This window comes from Rhinoderma darwinii, chromosome 1, assembly GCF_050947455.1.
Source record: "Rhinoderma darwinii isolate aRhiDar2 chromosome 1, aRhiDar2.hap1, whole genome shotgun sequence".
NCBI classification, from domain to species: Eukaryota; Metazoa; Chordata; class Amphibia; order Anura; family Rhinodermatidae; genus Rhinoderma; species Rhinoderma darwinii.
The window spans coordinates 557,802,636-557,827,144 of NC_134687.1; the positions used below are offsets into that span (position 1 = coordinate 557,802,636).

The following is a 24,509-nucleotide window of genomic DNA, read 5'->3' on the forward strand; positions in this document are numbered from 1 at the left end:
CTTTCCGACAAATGTTGTATCTTATACAGATAAAATTACTGCATTCAAAGGGGTATTTAGTAAAGGCAAGGGATAAAATATTGTTAAAGGGGTTGTCTGTTAGAAGGGTGCCTTGACATAAAGCTGATAAACACTGGGACCCCTAGCAATAAGCTGTAATCTGTGGGTGAACCTGCAAGTATTTAACTCTACTGCAGTGCCTCTGCAGGTGAAATTAAGCATTACACAGTTCCAATTGAAATAATTGGGCTGTTTGCATAATGCACAAATGTGCCGGGTCCTCCAGAGGTAAAATACTTTAGCTTAAATATTAGTAAATTGCATTATGATATAGAGTAGTTAACTAACTCCCTCCTGCTGCAAAAGTGATCTGAATAGGATAAACACATTTACAGTTCTTGTGGTTGCTCTTAGACCACGAGCAAACTACTGAGTACCATTCACACCAATCTACAGTCTTTCCATGCAATGCATTAATGTTACTCCCTAATCTGTTAAAATCAATCCAGAAGTGAGGCTAAGTGTTAAAGTTGGTGCAAGTTCCTTCCCCAGGACCTTCACCATTATCTGAAAGAAAGTGATCCCTATAAACAGCTGCTTAGCTACACAACAGTTCTAGTGGCCTGCAACGGCAATGAGTTCTATGGGATCCTTAAATGTCTCTAGGACTTAAAAAGAATAGAATATTTTTTCCTAAAGGGGTTTTCTGGTTTTATGTAAATACAGTTTAATCAACATATAATAAAAAGTTATGGAAAGACCTAGTCCTGCTTACGACTAAGAGTTTGTTACAATATCAGTCTAGGGAATCCTTGGTGATCTAATTTAGCAGTACCACAAATCTCTTTCTTGTCCTAAGGGTTTGCTACAATTTTTGAAAAATATATCAGCCTTGAGTCCACGATGTCTAGCTTAGGACCTGTTCACATCAGCGTTCGCTTTCCGTTCCGGGGTTCCGTCTGAGGTTTCCGTTTGAACGACGGAATCAATAGCGAAGTCGACTGCGCTATTGATTCCGTCGGAAAACCGGAAACCTGCCGGAATGTTGACGAACGGAAACCATTAGTAATGTTTCCGTCACTATTGATATCAATGGTGACGGAAACGGAAGCTGTGGTTTCAGTTTCACTGTCCGTTGCAGGATTTACCCGACGGAAACCTCAGACGGAACCCCAGAATGGAAAGCGAATGGTGATGTGAACAGGTCCTACCATGGTAATGCCTAGACTGGACACAATTGTAGCAAATTCTTGAGATCTTGAAAATAGGCCTCTGAAACATGAAATGTGGAATCTGATTGGTTGCTATGGGCAACTACCCCACTTTTATATTGCATCTGTTTTGATAAATATCACCATCCGTATATTATGTCTTCCATTATTCAGTTACTAAAGGATATGTTAACCGTTGAACACCATTTTGCAGTTTATATATAATCTACATAAAAAACTTGCATAACTTATCTTGCATTAGTCCTAAATGACTTCTGCCATTACTGTATATTCCAGCTGCATTCACAATTCTGCTGATAATCATTGGAAATTGTCAGCAAGCTTGTTGACAGACACAGCTTGGCTGAGCTCCTGTGATGTTCGTTTTTCCTACATTGGATTGCTGTATAGTGCCTGGCATAAAGACTACACTTCCCAGAATGCAGATTGCCAGAGCGTGCTCTTTGCAAATATTGAGTCAAAGAAAGCTGGCAGATTTAATCTCTGAAGCCAGCAGAATTTTGAATGCAGCTCTGGACTATAATATACCCTGTAACTCAGGATTAGTACAAGATACTGGATAAAAATGTATAAACAAAGATATTTAACTTTTTAATGTAGATTAATTATATATACAAATTGTACAAAGGTAGACATCCATTTTAAGCTTTATTCACAGAAAAACGAAAAAACCCTTTAATGACGCAGACGAATGTCCAAAACATAAAAAGTAGTCTGTTCAAACAAGACTAAGGAAACCTCATATTAGGAAAGTGTTGATGTAACAAAATTACAAGAAAATCAACATGAGCTATTGGCGTAATCAGGGGCATAGCTAAAGGCTCATGGGCCCCGATGCAAAAGTTCTTATTGGCGCTCCCCCCCCGCAAACTTCTCATGGCCGACAGTCCGCAGCTTTCAGCTGCATCGCTGGGTCTCCTAAGTGACCCAACAATGCAGCACTAGCAGCCAGGGGCGTCACTAAGGACTTAAAATGTCAGGGGAAATAGCCCGAATACATATACCCCCCCCCCCAAAAAAAAATGTGTGTGTGTATAGGAGACAGCATAGCATATCTATAGCACTACGACCCTATAGACTATGGATAGGATTAGATACATTGGCTCAGCAGACAGTATCACACATGATAGGATTAGATACAGTGGCCCAGCAAACAGTATCACACATGATAGGATTAGATACACAGCTCAGCAGACAGTATCACACATGATAGGATTAGATACAGTGGCCCAGCAAACAGTATCACACATGATAGGATTAGATACACAGCTCAGCAGACAGTATCACATGATAGGATTAGATACACAGCTCAGCAGACAGTATCACACATGATAGGATTAGATATAAGGCCCAGCAGACATTATCAGACATGATAGGATTAGATATAAGGCCCAGCAAACAGTTTCACACATGATGGGATTAGATATAAGGCCCAGCAGACAGTATCAGACATGATAGGATTAGATATAAGGCCCAGCAGACAGTTTCACACATGATGGGATTAGATACACCGCTCAACAGACAGTATCACACATGATAGGATTAGATACAGAGGCTCAGCAGACAGTAACATACATGATAGGATTAGATATAAGACCCAGCAGACAGTTTCACACATGATGGGGTTAGATACACAGCTCAGCAGACAGTATCACACATGATAGGATTAGATACAGTGGCTCAGCAGACAGTATCACATATGATAGGATTAGATAAAAAGCCCAGCAGACAGTATCACACATGATATGATTAGATACAGTGGCTCAGCAGACAGTATCACACATGATAGGATTAGATATAGGGCCCAGCTTGCTGACATTGTGGCTCCAGCGCTGGGCCCAGGAAAGGTAAGAATAATAATTTTGCTTCTTTATGTGTTACTAATTATTTTTGTGTTTGTGATTTTTTTAGAAGTTAAGTTGTTGGACTACGTCGGATTCGATGACTACTTTAATGACAGCGTTTTTTTATTCTCAATTAAATGGTTAATGGGGGTTGTTTTTTTATTTCGATAAAATATTTTTTCTATGTGCTTGTATTTTTTTTAACTTTATTATTACCGCCTTAGTAATGGCCGCTGGTTGATTGACAACCTCCATTACTAAGGCGGGGCTTAATGTTAGCAGGTTCAGAGGCTAACACTAACCCCCATTATTACCCCGGTACCCACCGCCACCAGGGGTACTGGGAAGAGCCGGGTACGAACCAGTACCCGACCATCTGTAGCGACGGATAGGCACCGGGGCGGCCGCAGGCTGGTATTATTAGGCTGGGGAAGGCCAAAAACAGTGGCCCTTCCCACCCTGGTAATGCTAGGCTACTGCTGCTGTGTTGTATCTGGCTGGTTATGAAAATTGGGGGGGACCCCACATCGTTCTTTCCAATTATTTTTTATTTTTTTAAATGACGTGGGGTCCCCCCCATTTTTCATAACCAACCAGATACAATAAAGCAGCAGCCTAGCATCACCAGGGTGGGAAAGGCCACTGTTTCTGGCCTGTCCCTGCCTAATAATACCAGCCTGCGGCCGCCCCGGTGGCCGACCATCACTACAGATGGTCAGGTACTGGATCGTACCCGGCTCTTCCCAGCACCCCTGGTGGCGGTGGGTATCGGGGTAATAATGGGGGTTAGTGTTAGCCTCTGCACTGGCTAACACTAAGCCCCGCCTTAGCAATGGATGCTGTCAATCAGCCGGCGGCCATTACTAAGGCGGTAGTAATATAGTTTTCAAAAAAACAGATATAGAAAAAATATTTTATTGAAATAAAAAAAAACCCACACAACCCTCATTAACCATTTTATTGATAATAAAAATAGCTGTCATCGAAGTAGTCCTCGAATCCGACGTAGTCCAACGACCGATCCTGTAAGAAAACAAACAAAAAACGATTAGTAACACGTGTTAGGCTTAGATACAGGGCCCATGTGTGATACTGTCTGTGGGGACCCTGTATCTAAACCTACCTTGTGGTAGGCTTATATACAGGGCCCCATCAGACAGGATCACACATGGGCCATGTATCTAAGCCTACCATGTGATTGGCTTAGACACAGGGCCCAGCAGACCGCATCACACAATCTGTGATCCTGTCTCATGGGCCCTCTACGCCTGCTACATCGTAGGCTTAAATGGGTTGTCCAGTCCCTAAACATTAGCTGATGTGTCGGGGTCCGTCTCCCGTGAGCCGGCCAATCAGCTGTTTTGAAGGGGCCGCAGCACTGGTACGACAGCTGCTTCCCCTTCATTTCACTTACTCGCTCACACTGTGAATCGCCGACACGGATGAAGTGTGAACAAGTAACCGGAATGAAGGGGAAGTGCTGCGGCCCCTTCAAAACAGCTGATTGACGGGTCCCGGGAGACGGACCCCGCCAATCAGCTACAGCAGACAGGGATATTAATCTTACCCTCCTCTTCAGCCGTGGCGGAAGTCCTGACTCTATCCGGGATCACGATGTTGTGCGCGGCGCATAGCGTTGTGACGTCATGCGCAGCGCACAGCGTTGTGACGTCAGGACCTCCGCTGCGCTCCGGAACCATGAAAGTAAGTACTGTCAGTTACTATAGTAACAGGGGCCCGTGGCCCGAGTTACTATAGTAACTTTTTATTGATGTGGTGCGGGGGGCCGCGGGCCCACCTGGCTTCGGGGCCCGGTCGCAATTGCGACCGCTGTGACCACTATAGCTACGCCACTGGGCGTAATAGATCAAGCGGCTGATACATTGTAGAGGTGGAAAATATTTATTCAGAATTTTTGTTGATTGTTCTCAAGATGCAAAGAACGTGACATTTTTATGGTGTTTCCTCTTTATTACAAATGAGTCGGTGCTTATCTGTTTAATGGCGTTCACAATGAGTGGAAATAAGTCAGTGCTTCTTTTATAGCATTCTAAGGCCCAGTTCACATGGAGTTTATTAACGTTGATTTTGATGCGGAAACCGCGTGGGAATCGGCTCCAAATAACGGACGAAATCGCCCCCTATTGATTTCAATGGGAAGCCGAAGCATTTATTTTCCCGGGCAGCTTTCAGCCTCTCGCGGAATAAAAAAAGCGGCATGTCCTTTCTTGCCGCGGTTCTGCCTCTGACCTCCCATTAAGTTCAATGGGAGTCAGAAAAAGCATTTTTCGCAGTGTTTTTTGCCCGTGGTCCTCAATGGGTGGAGGCGAAAAAGCCCCCCGAAAAATGCTGTGAAAGCCGCAGCAAAAAAAGGGCAGGCAGGTCAGAATCTGCCTTAAAATTCCTGAAGGAATTTTGAGGCAGATTTTTTCTGCCTGCAAAACACTCTGTGTGGACTAGGCCTAAGGTTTTTTTTCCACATTTGACACTTATTGCATCAATTTGATATACTACAAATGTCTGATGGGGGGGGCTCGGACTGCAGGGACCCCCCACTGATCCTTCCTGAGAATGGTGGTGCCAGGTTCTATGTTCACAGAGGGAAGTTGAGCCCCATGGGAGATATGATAAATATTATATAAAACAAAATCAATTGGTCCAATAGAACAATAAACAGTAATGTAATATAGCAGATTTGTACAGTTATTCCCAAAGTTGCTATAGTATTAGGCTAAGGCTGGATTCACACGAGCACATTACGTCCGTAATGGACGGAACGTATTTCAGCCGCAAGTCCCGGACTGAACACACTGCAGGGAGCCGGGCTCCTAGCATCACAGTTATGTACGACGCTAGGAGTCCCTGCATCGCTGCCGGACAACTGTCCCATACTGTAATCATGTTTTCAGTACGGGACAGTAGTTCCACGGAGAGGCAGGGACTCCTAGCATCGTACATAACTATGATGCTAGGAGCCCTGCAGTGTGTTCGGTCCGGGACTTGCAAAGTGCCTGGGCCGGAGAAGGTGATGATTGGTCCGCTAGACTACAAATTACTTACCTCTTAGGTTCTTCTGTCTTTGAACACTATAAATCTAATGACTGCATTTATTTGGTGGCCAACCAGTAATAGTGAACACTATAGATACTAGAAATGTTACCATCTATTGAACTGCATGGTCCACTAATAATAGAAGTTGCTAGTTGAAGATAAGAATAATAACAACCCATATCTCGTCTTTCTACATTTAGAGTAATTACCAACCACCACCCAACTACCTGTCTTTTATCTCACTTTTTCCCTTTCAATGTTTTCCTTTCTTTACAGAAAACTTCAGAATACAGAGCAGCGATGGTGTGCAGCCCAAGAAGTGCACTATTTCCTAATACTGTATGAAACCCTACAAAGAGGTACCCTAAACACCTAACCAATGACATCACGTGTCATCAGAGATTGGTCCTGGGACATGCACATGATGAGGACAAGGAAAGGAACAAACATCAGACCTCATGTCTTACAAATGGTTTTCACATCCTAATGTATATAATGTTATTTCCTGTGGTGTGCTTGTATTTTTTACATCTGGTAAGCCATATGACTTATATGGGTAATCTATGAATGACATTGTATTGAAATGTCTCAGATTTCATGAAAAAACAAGTACTGTTATATACAGTCTCCCGCTTTCTGAGAGGCGAAGCCATAAGAAATTTGAATTTCTCTAAACATCCCTGCTTCTAGATCAATTTCTGTGCCTGCTGAAGAAATTCTATTGATAACACAATTATATTGGGTATTAATAAATCCCAAAATGTTCCAAAATTATATTGGATATTAATGTATCCAAAGATCTACACATTATATAAAATAACAAGCTATAGTGTACAGTCTACAGTTGTGGGGGAACAAGTGCTCTGTGGACTTCCAGCTGATCACATGCTTTCTAAATGATATTCATTAAAAAATACTTTTAAGGGTGCCCTTACATGAGGTGGCCGTGTTGCAGTAAGTACCACACGGCCGAGAGCTGCATTCTGTTTATAGCGAATGTCCGCAGTTTTGTGGCAAGTACAGGTGAAGCACATGAAAACCGTGTGTGCTTTATGCCACGTGGTTCTCTTCCATGTGGAAAATAACCGCAGCTTGCCCACATTGTGTATGGGCAGCCTTAGGGAAAGGTCACACAGAGCAGCACTGACCCGGCCGCAAAGTGGCCAACAACTGCATCGGCGCGGCTCCCAAATAGCCTGTTAATGGCTACGCGTTGTTTCGGGGGAAAACGGCCCTTTACCTGTAAAGTCATGCAGCCCTTAATGAATACACCCATTATGGCATCACGATTAAGCAGGTAAAGGGCTGTTTTACCCACAACAACGTGTGGACGTTAACAGGCAGTTTGACAGCTGCGCCGAACATGGTGCCGGCGCGGTTGTTGGATGCATCGCGGATGGGTGCCTTGCAGTCACAGCAGGTTAGCACCTGCCCATTTTTTTCACTTTGTTATAAGATGTTGATGAAGCTCTATCTTTGATATGTGTGTAAATAATGCACTTTATTAAAACAATAAACTTTTTGTTTAGTTTATGAAATCCTGCATGATATTTATGCATTTGCTTTACTCTGGTTTTGAGGTTCTTCACATAAAATATATATAGGAAATCCATAAAAAGAAAGTTTCTAATTGTAAGAATTTTGGAAACATTTGCGTTCATATCTGCATTGGAGATTCCTTCAGATTTGACAGCAAGAATAGTGCTGCATGTATGTCAAGATGACAGACCCCATTAACCATTGTAATTTCCAAACAGGGGTACCCAATATGGCAGCTACAAAAGCTGTTACTTTTGCAGTAGGAATGGCAAACTGATTTCAGTCCTCCCCACATGCGTGGCATGGCAGCAGGCAAAAAATTCACGTCAGAATGTAACAAATAAAATGTTTTACCCTCACCTACATAAAGCTTCTATGATTAATACACAAAAACAAAGGAGTCATACACTATTACTAATATTTTAAGTGTAGAAAAAATTCAAATTTTATGAAATAACAACACATATTAAAATAGAGAGTGGACGACAATAACTACAGGAAAAAGAGACCACTTTTGGGATTGTGTCCTAGCATTTGTCCCTACAAAGCAGCTGTACACAATGCAGATCCTACCAATGACTTGGCTACTCACAACCTTATGTCATGATGAGACAAGCAGCGCTTTTAGACCACATGTTGCCTCCTATGCCCAGAGGAAGGGCAGTCCTTTAGCCCTGGTTCCCTAGAGGATTCATCCACAGGTTTTTTTTCTTCTCCTCAGTGCTGAAGGATGAAGACAATAACAATAACAACAACTAAAAAAAGGCAACTGTTGGGACTGCGTCCTAGCATTGGTCCCTACAAAGCAGCCAGTAAACATTGAAGATCCTACCAATGATATGGCATCTCACATTTTTACGTTATCCTGAGACAAACACTGCTTTTAGACTACATGTTGCCTCCTATGCCCAGAGGAAGGGTGACTTTATGCCATGGTTCCCTAGAGGTTTCCTCCACAGGGAGTTTTACCTCTCCTGAGTGCTGAAGGATAAAGATAACAGCAAAAAAAGGATTTTTTTTGGGACTCTTCCCTCAGTGAATCTCACACCTACCACTAGTCATATGAAAGGACCCAAGAGCACATGTACCATTAATAAAAAGTACCCTTTAACAGCCAAATGAGAGTAGGATATTTATTTAATGTATAAGCATTTTACCTATACTATCCTTTTAGTTTCATTGTAATCATCGGTGAAGTATCTGACTGACCTATAAATAATGACTGGACAGCAACCTGGACACTGGGTGTCACTTTATATTTCCCATTGGTCTAATTTTCTTTTTATGATATATTAAGAGATTATATAGATTATGTAATACTTTAATTCACAGGGCTGCTTCAGCCATGGAGCAAACGGTGTACTTGCACCAGGCCCACTAGTAGTCAAACTCCCTCACAGTGATTCCATTTACAACTGTATCCGCATCCTTAAGACGTAGAAACAGTCAAAAACTATTGCGAAGTGGGGAAAAATCGCAACTCCGGGAAAAAAATAAAATAAATCCTACTTACGAGAACGCCCTCCTTCTTCTTGCAGTCTGGCCTCCTGGGATGACATTTCATCCCAAGTGACCGCTACAGCCAATCACAGGCTGCAGCATCACATGACCAGCAACGTCATCGTAGGAGGCCGGACTACGCGCAGAGAAGACGGATGGGGTAAATATGAGTGCTTTCTTCCAGGGCGGAAATTACGTTTGAAAAACCACACCACAAGGTGGTGCGTTTTTTTGGGACGGAATGTACTTCGGGTTCCAGGTCGGACTCACTGCGTGATTTTTACGCAGCGTATCTGACCCGTGGGAACCGGGCCTTAGTCATTGCTGTTGATGATGGGATCTTATGTGTATAACCAGCTTTAAACTTTGTTACTACTTTGGTATAATTTTATATTCGTCGAATACGCCAGGAAAATCTTCTGACGTATGTGCCAAACATAAAGCCCCGGCTTCTGAAACTGTATACCATACATTTGTATATGTCCTCCATGAGCCACTAATGTTGAAAAAAAAAGGGTAATCTGAAACACTAAGCGGAAAACCCATAACTGACTTCACTTTTTAACAGCAACATGAGACAATAACACAGGAAAGCTGGGGATATTTTCCAAATGATAGAACGGGAGGAGATGAATTGGACTTTCTGCTGTCTATTTTCCACTATCCGGGTCCCATAAAGGTTAAAGGGTCCTTCTGTGTATATTGACTGAGTTCTTTGCCATTCAATTGCTATTGGCTTTTTCCTCTGTGATTCAGGATTAGCTAAAAACAGACAATAAACAATCTATCACACCATCTTCAGCTCTCCCATGACCTCAAGACAATGCCAACAGCAACCAGAGGGGCATATGGCTTAGCCTTGCACCTACATTTTTTATGTCAGTAGGGCAGGAGTCTACTATAACAGGGGAACTGCGCTGGCATGGCCTATGACCTTGAAGCTGGGTGCCACAGAGGACACCAATAAGCCACTAATTTGCCAATATACATTTGACAAGTTTCTATGACTTGTCAAAAGTCTATTGAAATGACAGTGATTATTTAATGCCCCCTTCAAGAATGATCCACTCGGAGAGGGGAACATCACATTGTTGCATAACAATTAGGGCTCATACCCACAACCGTTGTTGTGTCCGATGCATAATTGGGGAGATAGAACACCGAACCATTTATTTCTATGGGACCATTACTAGTACCATACTAATATGTGGTACTTGCTATACCTTGATACGCCACTTTATGCAGATTTGCGTCAAACAGCATGGAAGTATCGCAAGTACTATAGTATCTTTATATAATTCTATGCTGCAATTTGAACCTTTGTAGTAATTAAAACGTTTCTATTGTACTTCTAATTGTACGCTTCGGGATCTTTTTCTGCAAACTTTTTTTTCTGCTTGTTTTGTACACTGTAAATCACAAGATAACCTTCAGCTCACAGCAGAGGTGGGCTTGAACTAAACCCAATTGGAGGTCACACCATCTTCCGAGGATTATTTAATAGTGCCTTCAAGACGGATCCCCTGGGAGAGGGGAACATCACATTATTGCATAACAATTAGGGCTCATGCACACAACCTTTGTTTTCTTCATTGTCCAATCCATTTTTTTGGCGGATAGAACACAACCATTCATTTCTATGGAGCCATTACAAGTACCATAATACTTGCCATACTTTCATGTCACTTTATGCAGAGTTGTGTGTTGCTTATGTTAAATAACGGCATGGAAGTATGGCAAGTACTATAATAAGGTATGATACTAAGGTAAAATAAGGTATGATACTTGCCATACTTTTATACGTCACTTTATGCAGATTTGGGTCTTGCTTGTGTAAAACGACAGCATGGAAGTATGGGAAACACCATAGTAATATATACATAGTATCGTCCCATAATTCCATTTGGACCTTTGTAGGAATTGTTTAAAACTTTACTATTGTACTTACCATTGTACGCTCTGGGATCTTTTTTTAAATTAGTCTTTTATACACTGTAAATCAAGAGACAACTTTTAGGAGGTTACAGCAGAGGTGGACTGGGACGAAACCCAATTGGAGGTCACACCAACCTCCAAGTCGTCTCAATCTCCTGATGTGCAGTCATCAGAAGAGCCATCACTCCCCGGTCCGTTTTGTACCTCCACCACCATTCGGCGTACAGGGAAAAGGTACTGCCTGTGCAGCCCATTTCCCGGACATGCAAGCCATGATTAACTCGCTGTCCTGAACTACTTGTATAAAAGTCATGAGGGCCCAGATGATGCAGTTTTACAAAGCTCTGAGCCTCATTTGTAGCAGGTGGCACCAGAACGAATGCTCCGGTGTCAAACGCTGCTGATGGGTGTGGAGGTTTTTAAGTCCGTTTAGGAAACACGTGACCTCAACCAGGCAATTGAAAACATACGTGCCGGGGGAATGTGACCTATTCAACCTTCACCATACACATCTTCCCATCCTTACAGCAGTTAAGACACTGCTGGGAACAGACACTACCTCCCCTCTAAAATAAATAAACTAGGATTCGTAATATTCGCACCCTAGAAAACCTAACAGCATTCCTAAACATGTTGGACTAGTTTGAGTTAATTGGGAACCATGGGATTCCTACTGGATGGAGTCAATACCCTAGAAAGTGGATACCTGTGTCCTAGGGAGTATTTTAACTCCATATATTGTATAGCTCAAGATAATTTCCTTGCACCTCTCTCCCTCACCCGGTGTCTACCTTAACTTGTTAGTCTGTCCTAAAACTCATTGATATAGATAGGTATGTAAGGCAAAATGTGTGCACTGTGCACTGGCATAACTATCTTCTATATGATATTGCTTAGATGCATGTATTCTAAAGTTTTCTTCTTTCTCACTTGAAGTATGGACACGGGAATGCATATTCCTCAGATCTTTACATGAGGCAGATAAGACATCTCTTGCTGCTGTTGTGGATAATTCAAAGTCAAACAGTTGCTCCAGATTCATTCATATTTATTTTGTCAAGAGGTTTCCCAGAAGTGTCATAATGATGTCACTTAGCACGTGATGGCAGACTGCCCTTTCCATACATTAGGAGTGGGTTTATATACAGCTTTTTAGACTGAATTTTTACTATATCAGCTATAATATTTTCTCTTGAGTTTGCACAAAACACATTGCATTCACAATATTTTCTCTCCTGTATAAGAGGGTGTAGAGGGCGTGGTCTTGAGTCATCCGTTTGCCCTTCGTACTGTCTTTTTTCTTGCGGAGCAAATTCTTTTGTCATCCTGTAAAGATTCTCTCACGCAGCAAAAACAATAATACATTCTCTCTAAGTATCATTCTTATATTGAAGTTGAAATGGAAGTATAGAATACAAGGCAAAATGGTGGAATTAGTTCATTTCTTTCACACTGCCATGCCACCATAAAAGTATGTGTGGTATGCCAGGGCTGTGGTATGACAGAGCAAGACGCTGTCAAACAGTGGCACAATGGCCCTTTTTTAGAGCCAATATAGCCCGGTTATATTGAAAGTAGGGCCCTTTGAAGAGGGGTTTCCACTCTTTGCCCACTAGTGTGATAAGTAGAGAAGACTTGTGCCAAGGTAAGATCTTTTTGGAGCAACTCCACCAAGTGTGTAGCATTGTGCCACTGGTCGCTTCTACAGTGGAAATAATTCTCAGGAAGAGACGGGTATATAGAAGGGTATATAGAAGGGTGGGGTACCGGTATGATTACTCCATTTTTTTTTTATTTCTGATACTCATGGATCACATGGACGCATAATGGATCTGACAGGAAGCACTGCATTGTGATTCCTGTACCATTCTAGTAAATAATGTGTATGCTATAGGGATGAGCCTAGTTTACAACAATGTTTGGATAACCTGTTCCATTGTGCCACTTGGTAAAATGATCTACATACTCAGTGGACATTATTATTAGCACCTACTTAATATTTTGTTAGGCTACCTCTTGCCAATACTTTGTAATGTCTGGCATTGTACTGCACATTGAGAAACTGAGATGTGACTTGGTCCCGGATTCAAAGTATCATATCGGCTATTCTTACATGTCCCTGCCTGTACAAGTTTAACAACCCTCCTCTCCGTTCCAGCATCCAACAGATGCATATAATGCATTCTTCAATAATAAAAGTTTCAGGTTCCTAAAGGTGAATATTCCATTTGCTAGTAATATGGAGCATGAAAAAAAAAAACAATCTAAAAGGGTGACTAATAAAAGGAATTATGCGGAGCAATGGTAAAAAAAAAAAGTACCTTGTGTAACAGTCGGCAACTACATAGACCATATCAAAGTCCATGAACTGTTTTTGGTTTATTTCTAACATCAAAATAATATGTTCTCGCCCGTTAGCCTCTGGTTTCTACTTCTGCTTAATAAACTAAAAAAATCATATTAATGAAAATTTCCTTTATTTAAAAATAATAAAACATTATAAAAAAATACAGCAGCTTCAGATTAGTGATTTGACATAAACGATGCTTGTGGCTGGATTTTAAGGTCAATGTGGTCCACAAAGAACAGATCTATTCTGCTGAACAGTACAGGATTAAAAGAAACAGACTTGAATAAATTAGACTTAAATTCTATACAACCTATACCACCCACATAAGGCACTCTGTTCACTGCACCCTACAGCAGCAAATACAAGAAATAGATCAACCAGTAGAAACATGGCTCTATTATGTTTAAAAACATGTATAGCCCTTAACATTGATACAGGGGTAGATGTGCCTCAGAGACTTCATATCATTGCAGAACAAATAAACTTTACAACTATTTTGCGGTTTGTTTTTTCTTGTAGACTTGCTTGTAGGTTTTGAAGAAACTGCAGGTCAGTCAACGACTTTGATTGAATGAACCCCAGAGTGGGCATGAGATGTTCTGGCACTCTGCCCGGTACCCCTGCCACTGTGCAATGCTGATCGAGGGTATTTTGCTGCTATGGCTTGAGAAATGGTTTGCTTTAAAGACATAATAAATGTTTAAAGGGTAATACATATTGAACAAGTTACATAAAGAACCACCATCAAAAGATTTGTTACACAACTGTGGTCGCCTCAGTGATAATTATTTTGTTAAACAGCAGCCTCCCTTCCCCTGGAAGAAATACTATGCTTAGGTCATTACTAATCTAAATCAGGTTATTTAGTATGCTAACCAAGCAACCAACCTGGCATAGTGATCACAAGCTCTCCTGCCACACTGTGCCAATGACAGAAATACGAGGGCAGAGCACTCAGCAGTAAGCCCATATTATGAGTGGTACTATTATCTGCCTGTACCTAAGTATATCTTTCCCATTCTAGCTGCAAAACATGGTGGTGCTACATCTCTCAAATCCTAGGGTGTCAAATGTCAACAGCACTACTGAAAAAGTAGACCCTTCATGCAGAAATATGGACTATGTAATTGTAGATTAACAAGAACCTGTCAGCGCTCCTGACGTGTATTTCCCATTAAAACAAATTATGGAGAAGCTTTACTTAGGAACAGCACAACGCAGAATTTCTCTGTTATTACTCCTGGAAATCTATGAATAAAGTGCTAACTGGCTGTCACTGTTCCCCTTGTCAGAGGGCATGTCCCTAAAGTCTGATACGGTCAGCACGTGTAGGGACGCACTTTTTGACAAGAGGAACGGTATCACCCAGTTTACAATTTATTCATACATGGAGAAATAACAGATGCACAGTGCAGTCCTAAGACAAGGTGCTTCAGCATTGTTATTTTATGGGGGATACAAGTATTTATTAGGAGGGCTTTAATGTCTCATCTCAAATAGAGCCCTTCATCCTCTCAAGTAAGACACTGTCTAGCCCCCTAGTACCACTATTACGGAAGTGAAGGGACGGCAGCAACGCGAACCCTTTATCATCATAGAACGCTCGTTGCCGATAATTGCCCTGTGTAAACACGGCAGCGATCAGCAGATGAACGAGCAAGCGCTTGTTCATCTGCTGGTCGTATCGTTTTAAAAAATTAAAATATCATTGTCGGCAGCACATATCTCTGTGTAAACAGGGAGACGCGCTGCCGACACGATAATACCGTATGGGGACGAGTGATCGGAGTAACGACCGCTCGTCCCATCCATAGCTCCACGTGACAGGAGCAAACAAGCGCCAATCAATGTCGTCTCATCGATCAGCGCTCGCTGCACCGCCCGATCGGCCAGTGTAAAAGGGCCTTTACAGTGGGTGATAAGAAGCAGATAAAGGTGCAGCTTCATCTAAGCCAAAATGCCCATCATTTTGCTACCATGGAATACTATTTTTAACTGATTTATTACAGCGGAGAACTTGAGAAATGAAGTTACCTGAGTAACTGGATGATGCTTTTCAACAACTACAGAACTCATTGGTGGTGAAACCCCCATAGAAGTGAAGTTTCCTCCAGTCTTGGTGATCATCTGTGCTAGATCTGAACGAGCTGTGACACGCGCTGTTATAGTCTTCCCAGCCTTTTGTTGACCTGATGTTATAACTCTTGTCATGGGCTATAAAATACACATGAAAAACACACATGGCGTTAACAACTGCCCGTTCGGCATCTAGATTTTAAGCCTTGTTGGCGGGTCCTACCTAAGCAGGCAGAGTAAGCATAGGGGCTATGAAAGTAACGTATATAGAGGGGTAGGATGAAAGAGCAGGAAGCATTTGGATGTAGGCGGGTTACTGCCCAACCAGGAAAGTGGCACCCATAACTAAAAAATGTCTGACAATGGGCAGCTTCCTGCGCCTAGTCACAATACAGAGGATCACAAACTTTATGCTTCAATGTATGAAATATTGTGCAGACCAAGAAACATCAACAATGAGACTGAGTGTTTTTCTATTTCTATCTTTCTATGACAGGGACATTTTATTTGTACTGTCAAAAAAGAATCTAAAAAGACACTTGTTACCAAAGCGGAATTTCAATTGACTGAACAATTATATTAGGGAGTTTCATAAGAAACACACTCTTTAAAACCCCTTAACGACCAGGCCTATTTTGGCCTTCATGACCAAGCATTCTTTTTTATTTTTCTCATCTTCACATTCCAAGAGTTATAACTTATTTTTCCGTCAACATAGGAGTATGAGGGCTTGTTTTTTGCGGTACGAGTTATGTCTTTCAATGGCACCATTTTTTGGTGCATATATTATATTGATTAACTTTTTTGGAGGAAGGGAATTGAAAAAACCCCGCTATTCCTGCATTGTTTTTCGCTTTTTAAATTTACGCCATTCAATATGCGTCATGAATACCATTTTACCTTTATTCTATCGGTCGGTGCGATTACGAAGATACCACATATGTTTAGTTTTTTTTATGTTTTACTACGTTTGCACAATAAAAAAACCTTTTAAACAAAAATAATACATTTTGGCATAACCGCATTCCAAGAGCCAGAACTGTATTATTTTTCCGTTGATCTCGCCATATGAAGGCTTGTTTTTTGCGGGACAAGGTGTAGTTTTCATAGTTACTATTTTGGGGTGCATGAGACTTATTGATTAATTTTTATTATATTTTTTTGGTGGGGGAATGCAGAAAAAAAAGCAATTTTAACATATTTTAGCGGGTTTTTTTTGTACGGCGTTCAGTATACCGTTGAATTAATGTGCTAACTTTATTGTTTGTGTTACGATCGCAGCGATACCATATACGTGTACTTTTCATGTTTGTTTTTACACTTTTATGAAATAAAACCACTTTTTATGGGAAAAAAATGGTTTTATTTTATTTTTACGGTTCTCGTTTTTTTTTTTATATTTTCAAAAACTTTGAATGTTTTTAATTATTTATTTAAGTCCCAATAGTGGACTTCACCATGCGATCTTCTGATCGCAGATATAATGCTTTGGTATACTTAGTATACCAAAGCATTATTGCCTGTCAGTGTAAAACTGACAGGCAATCTATTAGGCCGTGCCTCCGGCACAGCATAATAGGCATACAGCCAGGGCAGGCCTGGGGGTCTTTGTTAGGCACCCGGCTGCCATGGCAACCCGCTGGTGGCCAGAGATCGCATTTGCGGGCCGCCGATGGGTGACAGAGGGAGCTCCCTCCCTCTGTCAATAGATTTAAATGCCGAGGTCGCTATTGACTGCGGCATTTAATGGGTTAAACGGCTGAGATTGAAGGTTTCTTCAATCTCGGCAGTTGCAGCGGGAGCCCAGCTGTCCGTAATAGCCGGGCTCCCGTGGCGATCACGCTGCCACAGCTTCTGTGCCCGCACGATCTCCATCACGTACAAGCACGTGGGAATGCGTGAACAGGCTGCATTCCCCGACGTGCATGTACGTGAAAATGCGGGGTTAAAGGAAGTTGCCCCCCCCTCTATTCTTTCTGTTCACTCACTCTGAATAGTGGTATTCCTCATGTACACACGACAGTTTACTCTGAAGAGTCACCTGAGGGGTCAGGTATGCTTTAAGTAAAGGACCATTAAATAAAAAAAACTAAAACATTGGATGTCATAAATGTCCGATATATGCGAGTCCCATACAACTGAATGGTAGTTACAGAAACGGCATAGCTTGCATGCTACGCTGCTTCCGTAACGGCCACTCACTACTATTGGAGTTACGGAAACAGTGTAGCTCAGTGACGCTATTTTCGTAACTCCCGACCATATAACCAGGAAGAAGCCGGGAGTCAGCGAGATCAGACAAAGCTAGAACGGGGTTTAGGGGGCCCCGTTTTAGAGATAGGTGCAGGTCCCAGAGGAAGGACCTGCATCTATTTGATATTTATGTCGATCCTGTGGATATGTCATAAATGTCTCTCGTGGGAAAAACCACTTAAAGAGGCTCTGTCACCAGATTTTGCAACCCCTATCTGCTATTGCAGCAGATAGGCGCTGCAATGTAGATTACAGTAACGTTTTTATTTTTAAAAAACGAGCATTTTTGGCCAAGTTATGACCATTTTTGTATTTATGCAAATGAGGCTTGAAAAAGCACAACTGGGCGTGTTGAAAAGTAAAAGTACAACTGGGCGTGTATTATGTGCATACATCGGGGCGTGTTTACTACTTTTACTAGCTGGGCGTTCTGACGAGAAGTATCATCCACTTCTCTTCAGAACGCCCAGCTTGTGACAGTGCAGATCTGTGACGTCACTTCCCAAGGTCCTGCATCGTGTTAGACGAGCGAGGACACATCGGCACCAGAGGCTACAGATGATTCTGCAGCAGCATCGGCGTTTGCAGGTAAGTAGCTACATCGACTTACCTGCAAACGCTGATGCTGCTGCAGAATCAACTGTAGCCTCTGGTTCCGATGTGTCCTCGCTCGTCCGACACGATGCAGGACCTGGGGAAGTGACGTCACAGCGTGATCTGCCAGAAGCTGGGCGTTCTGAAGAGAAGTGGATGATACTTCTCGTCAGAACGCCCAGCTAGTAAAAGAAGTAAAAACACCCCGATGTACGCACATAATACACGCCCACTTGGACTTTTACTTTTCAACACGCCCAGTTGTACTTTTGCAAGCCTCATTTGCATAAATACAAAAATGGTCATAACTTGGCCAAAAATGCTCGTTTTTTAAAAATAAAAACGTTACTGTAATCTACATTGCAGCGCCGATCTGCTGCAATAGCAGATAGGGGTTGCAAAATCTGGTGACAGAGCCTCTTTAAATGGGTTTTTTGGTACTTTGATATTGATGACCTATTCTTAGGATAGGTCACTAATATCAGATTGGTGGGGGTCAGACTACCGACACCCCCACTATCAACCGATTGAAGGGGCCGCAGCTGCACCAGTTAGAACTGCAGCTTCTTCATTGCTTACCAGGCACTGCTCTGCACATTTAATACTGGCTGTGCCTGGTACTGTAGATCTTTGCAGCTCAGGCCCATTCATGTGAATGGGACTGAGTGGCAGTAACCGGCACAACCACTACCAAACGTACAGAGCGGTGTCTGGTAAGCAACGAAGAGGCCGCAGCGCTTACCGGTTTTAAGCAGCTGCCCGTCTGGGTGCTGAGTTTGGATCCCCACTGATCTGATATTCATAACCTTCAATATCAAAGTCCCAGAAAACCCTTAGGGTCAGTTCACACAGTTTTTTGATGCAGAAACCGCTTTCGTAAAACGAGCCAAAAAACGTCAGAAAATGTCTTCCACTGATTTCAATGGGAGGCAAAGGCGTTTTTTCCCCGCGAGCAGAAAAACCGTCACACAGGAAAAAGAAGCGACATGCCCTATCTTCGGGCGTTTACGTCTCTGACCTCCCATTGACATCAATGGGAGGCAGAGAAAGCGTATTTCGCTGCGTTTTTGCCCATCGGCGCTCAATGGCCGCAGGTGAAAAACTTGGCAAACGGCGTGCAGGCAGATCAAAATCTTGATCTCAAACGGAATTTTGAGGCAGAATTTTCTGCCTGCAAAAAACTCAGTGTGAACATACCCTTAAAGTATCATCAGCGAAAAGAAGCTCCAAAAAATTAAAGTATCACCAGAAAAAAAAGCTTTAAAACCTACTAATGCTACATTTCCACGAACGTAGCCCACATCGGATGTGAAAAACTGCCGCTTTCCACGTCCGAGGTGGACCCGTGCGGGATGAGTTTTCGGCACGGGCAGCGCACGAGCCCTCAGGAATTTCATTAAACACGAACAAAATGGGGCAGGAATTGAGGCGTAAGCAAAGAATTGAACAGGGCGGGCATTGAGGAGGCTGTGGACCAATAGGACGCCTCAAACCCCGGTATACGTCAGAAATCCCAGGTTTGAGGCATCCTCTTGGTCCACAGCCTCTTCAATGTCAGCGCCGTTCATGGTCTGCTTATGCATCAATGACAGACTTGTTTCGATACTCAGGGAGTTATCGACACCGGTCTGTCTGCATAATAAGGCTCGTTCACGATCGTGTCGAAGAAATGAAAAAAGTATGATGAAAGGCAGAACTTCCGGCCGGCCGGAGGTAGGGGGAATAGGAACAAATGCGTTCCGATTTTTGACAAAATGTATATTAGGAATTTTGACAGAGTATTAGAACAAAAATTTAGTATCCCTGGAAAACCATACTAATGAAAAATGTATAAGGCGGTTAGATCGTGGGGGGGTTCATGGTAATGATTGGATGGGAGATTGGTGAAACCTCTGGGATATCCAGGTACACCCAAAGAAACATATTTATGGTGGTGTTTAATTTGGTCAGGGGTGCGATCATAACCGCCTGATTGCATTTAGAGATATTAGGGACACTAAGGCCTCTGTCGTGTTTCGATTAATATAGGCTGGACCAGGATATCCTGGGACATGTGCCATGACAAATAAGAGAGAAAATATGGTTTTGAAGGAGAGGTAGGATGTGTGGCGGAACTTTAATTGGTAGGGTTTGGAACAAGTATAAAAGTTTGGGGAGGAATGTCATTTTGACCTCATATTTGCTCAGTCCAGGAAAGAGGCATAGATTTCCATGACAGTAGTGAGGAATTTAAGGAACAGAGGAGGGGGGAATAATTGGCAGCGTATAATTGGTCGTAAGATGGATTCCCAGGTATTCCAATGACTGTTAGCCCTTTTCAATGGGCTGTGACTGAAGTGCGTGTAAGACCTCAGGAGGAAGATTAATGAGGCTCTGTCACCAGATTATCAAACCCCTATCTCCTATTGCATGTGATCGGCGTTGCAATGTAGATTACAGTAACGTTTTGTTTTTAAAAACGATCATTTTTGGCCAAGTTATGAGCAATTTTATATTTATGCAAATGAGCCTTTCTAATGGACAACTGGGCGTGTTTTCTCTTATTTCCAACTGGGCGTGTATTGTGTTTGTAACATCTGGGCGTGTTTACTTGTTTTACTAGCTGGGCGTTGTGAATGGAAGTGTAGGTCAGCATCATATGTCAGCATCATCCACTTCTATTCACAACGCCCAGCTAGTAAAACAAGTAAACACGCCCAGATGTTACAAACACAATACACGCCCAGTTGGAAATAAGAGAAAACACGCCCAGTTGTCCATTAGAAAGGCTCATTTGCATAAATATAAAATTGCTCATAACTTGGCCAAAAAACAAAACGTTACTGTTATCTACATTGCAGCGCTGACCACATGCAATAGGAGATAGGGGTTTGATAATCTGGTGACAGAGCCTCTTTAACTGGTTGCCGACACAGGACGAGTATGCTCGTCCTGAGCGGCGAGCACTTCGCGCATTAGGATGAGCATACTCGTCCTGTGTGACAGCCGTCTGTGCCGTCTGTGTGTGCGATCGAGAGCGGGGCAACGGCTGTAATACACAGCCACGGCCCCGCTCTGACAGTGGAGAGGAGAGAAACATCTTCTCTCCGCTGTTAACCCTTTGAACGCCGCGATGACAGCTGATCGCGGCGTTCAAGGAGAGGGGACTGCACATTGATTGCGTCACAGAAAATAACTGTGACGCGATCAAAGCCAACAACTCGTATGGCCAGACAGCCCAGGGTCCAGTGAAGGACCCCAGGGCTGTCTGAACATATTTCCTGTTAGGGCATACTGAGGTATGCCCTAACAACTGCCTGTGTACGATCAGTAACAGGCTAATGTACAGGCATATAGATCTATGCCAGTACATTACAGTTACAAAATCAAAATAAAAATGATAAATCCCTTTATGGGATTAAAAAAAAAAGTTAAATGAATGTAAAAAAAAAATTAATGATAAATAAATAAAAAGTAAATAAAATACACAGAAATACACATTTTTTATAATAAATCAACTTTTTAAAATATAAGTCCCAAAACATGAAATAATATAGACATATTTGGTATCGCCACGACCGTAATAACCTGTACAACAAATCTATAACATTATTTATGATGATCGGTGTATGGTGTAAAAAAAAAATAATATTAAAACTGCTGCACAACTGCTTTTTTTCAGCATTTTAATCTAATTAAAAATTTATAGAAATTAAACGATAATGTATTTGTACCAAAAAATGGTACCTACATAAAGTACAACTTGTCCCGCAAAAAACAAAGTCTCATACAACTACGTCGTACAAAAAATAAAAGTGTTATGAGCGTCGGGATGCAAAGAGGGAAATGTAAAAAAAAAATGCTCTGTCCTCAAGGCTAAAATTGGCCGTGTCCTTAAGGGGTTAATGTTTAGTGCCACAGATTTAGTGGGATTTGTAGCGATTCCAGGAATAGGAGGTGAAATCGGAGGGAAACAATAGGGTGAGAAATTATCAGCGTGTCATTGGCAAAGAGGGATAGTTTGTGGTGAAAACCTGCTAGTTCCAATCCCTTAATGTGCAGCGACGGGGCGGAGCGGCGCGCGGCAGCAGCGACGGGGGGGGTGAATTTTTTTTTTTAATGTTGTCAATGCATGGGGGGACCAGAAGAGAGGCTGTATTTGAAGAAAGGGTGGAGAAATATAAAAATATAAAGCACACGTGTAAAACATGGCCATTACTAACGGGCAAGGAAATTATATTTCTCATGGGATTGTTTCTTTTAACTTCACAGCAGGTATCACAGTATTACTGACATTTATACGACATCACCAGATCATGCATTTACTTTCGAGTAGAATTCTGGTCTCAGAAAATAAAGGTTATTCTTTCTATAATGAAAAGTTATACAATTTTCCAATATGCTTTCTGTCACACAGGTGCACGGTTTGTTACAATAGTCCTCAGAGCTCCGTCTTGTAACGAGCTGTGCATCTTTGTGTCCACCACAGTTTTCCATATCTCTGCTTGCTGTCATTCAATAGGAACCTTAAGTGTTTACTTCCAGTGTATAAAAATCTGTCCTGTTTATGTGAAGAATTGATACAGGGAGTATTCGAGAAAATGGTAAAACCTTTCCTTATGCAATAAACATTGGCTGTACCCCTTTAAGCCTACTAGAAATGTTAAAAATTGGATTCAGATGTTTGATGGCCATGTTACAATAAACCCGAACCTGTAGGAAGGCAGTTTTCCCACTTGTGTTAAAGTCAGAAAGAGTGGCCTAAAATCAAGCTCTTCTGGTCCCGCTTTGGCCACTGCAGCGGACACAGATATAAATCATACCAATTACCGGTTTCTGTGTTGATAATATGCTTGATCCGGATGTAGTACCCGATATTACCACAGGAGTGCTCATATCATTTTTGGACTCAGAAACACTTGAAGGAACAAAGTGCGGTTGACACTAAAGGGCAAAGATGAAACCATTGGACTCAATATTGAAAAACAGGCAAAGTCAAACAATAAAACTTAGGGCCAGCATTACATTTTAAACCACCCAGTACATGCCTGACTTCTAATATCTAGTAAATGAAGGCAAGCATCGGGTAACATGGCATTTTAATTGGCACAGACTTCTACAACCCATATATATGTGATGTGTAAATACTTTTTACTCACGCTTTGCTCGGATGTGACAGCAGGAATGTGGATGCATGAGGAGAGATCATAACGCGGAGAGCCCATAGGAACAGAAGAGGTCGGCACCTGCTGAAATGTAACGGAGGGGCTGCAGTCAGGGTCTTCTCTCCTAGGTGAATGATCTGCTCCTGAAGAGATACAATAACAAAACATTGTAATCATTGAAAAATACCCTACATAACAAAACTGATGGGGAAAAGGACAATTCTTTTCCAAAATACAATTTAAATTCATAAAAATAAAGTCTTGCAGTGAATAGTGGAACAGCCTTAAACATTTCTTTAATATTATTTACCCATATATGTTCCTTACATATTACCCTGCTATTGTGCACATCCAATCTGTATTGTGGAATATGTCTCGGCAGGAAATAAATGTGTATTCTGTGTTACAGTGACACCTGGTGTTCAGCATGGTATCACGCTTTCACTGGCATCAAGACTTTGGAAAAAGCCTAACACTTCATTCAAATAGTATTAAAAAAAACACATTCACAATATATTTTATGATGGATACATTTGGTTTCCTCCGTGTAGTGTTGTTCACAACGCTGGTAGCATCTACCATAGTTTTGCTTGAGAAAGGCTCACACCGAGCTGAAACGTCGCACACACGTGGAATAAAAGGATCTCTATTCAAATATTTGGTAGTGCTGCCTCAATTTCTTTGTACCATAGTTTTACAATGTTTCTGCATTTTCTTAACCCCTTCAGGACTGAGCCTGTTTTGGCCTTGTGGACACAGATGATTTTTTCAAAATCTGACGTGTGTTACTTTATGTGGTAATAACTCCGGAATGCTTTTACCTATCCAAGCGATTCTGAGATTGTTTTCTCGTGACATATTGTATTTTATGTTAGTGAAGAAATTTGGTCGATAAATTCAATATTTATTTGTGAAAAACTTCACATTTTAGCAAAAATGTGCAAAAATTAGCATTTTTCTAAATTTAAATGTATTTGCTTGTGAAACAGAT

General features: G+C 41.8%; 2 protein-coding genes and 1 long non-coding RNA gene across 4 annotated transcripts in view; 1 reads left to right on the forward strand and 2 right to left on the reverse strand.

Annotated features, from left to right (window-relative positions):
- The window catches only part of ANKDD1B (ankyrin repeat and death domain containing 1B), a 71,534-nt gene extending 63,997 nt beyond the window's left edge, over positions 1-7,537 (forward strand). Inside the window, exon 15 of the mRNA XM_075854878.1 lies at positions 6,404-7,537. Coding sequence (XP_075710993.1) covers positions 6,404-6,462 — 59 coding nt within the window. The 3' untranslated portion in view covers positions 6,463-7,537. The remainder of the gene's footprint in view (positions 1-6,403) is intronic.
- The window catches only part of LOC142745747 (uncharacterized), a 65,175-nt gene extending 55,946 nt beyond the window's left edge, over positions 1-9,229 (reverse strand). For both annotated transcript variants that reach the window (XR_012881690.1, XR_012881689.1), the window contains exon 1: positions 9,180-9,229. This is a non-coding gene — a long non-coding RNA (uncharacterized LOC142745747). The remainder of the gene's footprint in view (positions 1-9,179) is intronic.
- A 4,332-nt stretch (positions 9,230-13,561) lies between these two features.
- The window catches only part of POC5 (POC5 centriolar protein), a 48,233-nt gene continuing 37,285 nt past the window's right edge, over positions 13,562-24,509 (reverse strand). Inside the window, exons 10-13 of the mRNA XM_075838469.1 lie at positions 23,513-23,661; positions 23,184-23,297; positions 15,486-15,665; positions 13,562-14,130 (exon numbers count right to left, since the gene is read on the reverse strand). Of these exons, the coding sequence (XP_075694584.1) occupies positions 14,002-14,130; positions 15,486-15,665; positions 23,184-23,297; positions 23,513-23,661 (572 nt within the window). The 3' untranslated portion in view covers positions 13,562-14,001. The remainder of the gene's footprint in view (positions 14,131-15,485; positions 15,666-23,183; positions 23,298-23,512; positions 23,662-24,509) is intronic.